At 42.1% G+C, this 3,063-nt stretch overlaps 1 protein-coding gene across 1 annotated transcript; it reads left to right on the top strand.

Moving 5' to 3' along the window:
• The first annotated feature begins 1,397 nt into the window (after window positions 1–1,397).
• Window positions 1,398–1,835, top strand: LOC138367963 (RNA-binding protein 6-like). Its single transcript, XM_069330248.1, has one exon. The coding sequence runs from the start codon at window positions 1,398–1,400 to the stop codon at window positions 1,833–1,835; it is 438 nt and encodes a 145-aa protein (XP_069186349.1).
• Window positions 1,836–3,063: the final 1,228 nt, after the last annotated feature.

The following is a 3,063-nucleotide window of genomic DNA, read 5'->3' as shown; positions in this document are numbered from 1 at the left end:
TGGATCCGTGAAAGGTGGCGTTGCGCACTTTTAACATGGGGGGATAAAACCCTTCAAACTTCTACCCATGAAGTCTATTCCTTATTATGACTCTCCCTTATGTTATGTCTAGAACATTGAGCGTCTATGTTTACACATTTCTTATGGTGACGCGATCGTAAATAGTTTAAGTCTTCCATCTTAAAGTGAAATTAAACCGAATCGTTTTTCACAAGTAACTGGTGAATTCTTCACTGCTTTCTTTGACCACTATTCCACGATAATAGTGAACGACGTTCCCCGTTAATGTAATCCTGGTTAATGTAATCCTGGTTAATAGGGGGTCGTAAATCTGACTGATAAACTTACTAGATTCCATAGCATCAACTTTCCCGTGCATCTATTGGCTTTCAGATTACTTGTGTTATGCGTCTCAAGGAAGAGAGTATTACACTACCCACTCTGCTTGCCTTATGGCACATGCTTATCATACTTACCATACCATATTGTATGGAGTTGTCATACCATTTAAGTAGTAAGATATTGCCATGCGTATTAAAGAGTTGTCATACCATTTAAGTAGTAAAATATTGCCATGCGTATTAAAGAGTTGTCATCCCATTTAAGTAATAAGATATTATTATGCGTATCCAAACAAAGGCCGACCTTATTGAAATTGGTTTAGCGTCAAGCTAATCGCTAATGTGGCAATATGTCCATTTTGGTAGAAAGGCTGGAGCACACATCTAGACACAGCCAAGTCTGGGGAATTTTTACGATTGTTTTCACTGTAAAAGTCTTGCGACACATTAAATGATAAATTCATGACCAATAAAACTATTATTGTTTTATGCAAGTAAAAAAAATACTCTGCCTTATTCTTCATAGACTCCTCTTCTCTACTTCTCTCTTTTCTGTTTCCTCTCACTTCCGTTTTCTTTATCTACTCGACATTATTTTCATGTTACCACTTCATTATCGCCCCTTTTCTCCTTTTCTGTTTCTTATTTTTGCCTTTTCTGTCTTTTCCTCATCTGCTTCCGCCAAATCTATCTCTATTTTTTCTCTTCTATCTCCTTCTCCCCCCTCCTCCTCCTCCTCCCTCTCTCCCTGTTAAGATTATTAATAACGATAGGATCTTCACTTAAGAGAACAGTCACAGCATCAAAAAATGTCAAATTTAAAGTGTCCTCTCCTAACCTACCAGAGGACCCAAAACAGAAAACGGGAACAGTACGTCACTTTCGCCAGCCGCTTCCATTTTCTAATACGCTAATTTTTGGTCTTATGTAACGCATGCGAGCGAAGAGCGGCGTTCTTTGTAAGAGGAGAGGTTGGATTAATATGGTACAAGTATGTTAAGATATGTCAACCCTGCTCAGGCGTTCTGAGATGGCCCGGTCACCCAGCCACGGAATATGCAGAACACGGAAAGAAAATGTATAAACGGGAGATTTCTGGGATTACGTGTACGCAAGGAAACATTCCTGGGATTACGTGGACGCAAGGAAACATTCCTGGGATTCCGTGGACGCAAGGAAACATTCCTGGGATTCCGTGGACGCAAGGAAAGGTTCCTGGGACTACGTGGACGCAAGGAAAGGTTCCTGGGATTACGTGGACGCAAGGAAAGGTTCCTGGGATTACGTGGACGCAATGAAAGGTTCCTGGGATTACGTGGACGCAAGGAAACATTCCTGGAATTACGTGGACGCAAGGAAACATTCCTGGGATTACGTGGACGCAAGGAAACATTCCTGGGATTCCGTGGACGCAAGGAAACATTCCTGGGATTACGTGGACGCAAGGAAAGGTTCCATGAACATGAAGGTATACAAGAAAAACAAACATGTTAAAGGATCGGAGTTATTAAGACTCGTGTTTATATCTTTTCAACGTATTCAAATTATTAATTTTTTATCAGTATTAATACCTTCCGGCCCAATTTTCCTCTCACTCCGGCCCAATTTGCTCTCACTCCGGCCCAATTTGCCCATTCCGCAGCTAGTCCCCTCTCCCATCTGTCTCCCACCTTCCATCCTATTTATCGCATTTTTCTCCGAATTCCCCCATTTTCTCTCTCTCTCTCTCTACATGTTTCCTCTCATCTTCCAGTGCTAATGTGTACCCATTTAACCTCTGTTTCTCTTTCTCCCTTTTTATTCCTCTCTCCCAACTGTGCCTGCCATGTCCCTACTCCTCTCCCCTAGTCTACTCTCCCCCCAGTCTACTCTCTCCCCAGTCTACTCTCTCCCCTAGTCTACTCTCCCCCCAGTCTACTCTCTCCCCAGTCTACTCTCTCCCCTAGTCTACTCTCCCCCCACTCTCTTCTCCTATCCTTCGCCCTGCCAACAGCAATGCATTGGCATGAACAAAATTTAAATGCATTAGACAGCTCCAATAATAAATTACTCGAGAAACTTTGTTCTTCTGTTCATTCCGATGTTCTCGCCCGTTTTTGTTCTCCATATTTAGCGTTTGTTATGTCGCGTGCATATCTCTGGTAAGGTTAACGATAGCATGGTCAATTGGGTCGTGGGGGGGGGGAGGGGTGATCATACCAGGGTGGTCCATTGAGAGAGAGGGGGGGGGTGATGGGGGAGAGAGAGGGGGGGGGGTGATGGGGGAGAGAGAGGGGGGGGTGATGGGGGAGAGAGAGGGGGATGGGGAGGGGAATATAGGATGTAGAGCAGATTAATTATTGAAGAATTTGCATTAAAAAATACACACGTTATATTATATATATATATATATATATATATATATATATATATATATATATATATATATATATATATATATATATATATATATATATATTGCTTGGAAGAGAGAGAGAGTAAGAGAGCTGGGATATGAAGTATATAAAAGAAAAAATACTGTATCAAGCCCCTTAAACCACTGATACTCGAACTCCGACCCGGCAAGAAACGTGATCATCTAAGGATTCTAAGCGAAGGAACACGGAGAAATACAGCCGAGAAATACACGAAAAGTAACATTACGCAGCGCATGAGGCATTCAGAGACCAAACAAAAAAACACACACACACACACACACACACACACACACACACACACACAC

Source organism: Procambarus clarkii, chromosome 24, assembly GCF_040958095.1.
Source record: "Procambarus clarkii isolate CNS0578487 chromosome 24, FALCON_Pclarkii_2.0, whole genome shotgun sequence".
NCBI classification, from domain to species: Eukaryota; Metazoa; Arthropoda; class Malacostraca; order Decapoda; family Cambaridae; genus Procambarus; species Procambarus clarkii.
Note: the sequence above shows the minus strand (reverse complement) of the source record. Positions and strands in the feature narration are given on the sequence as shown.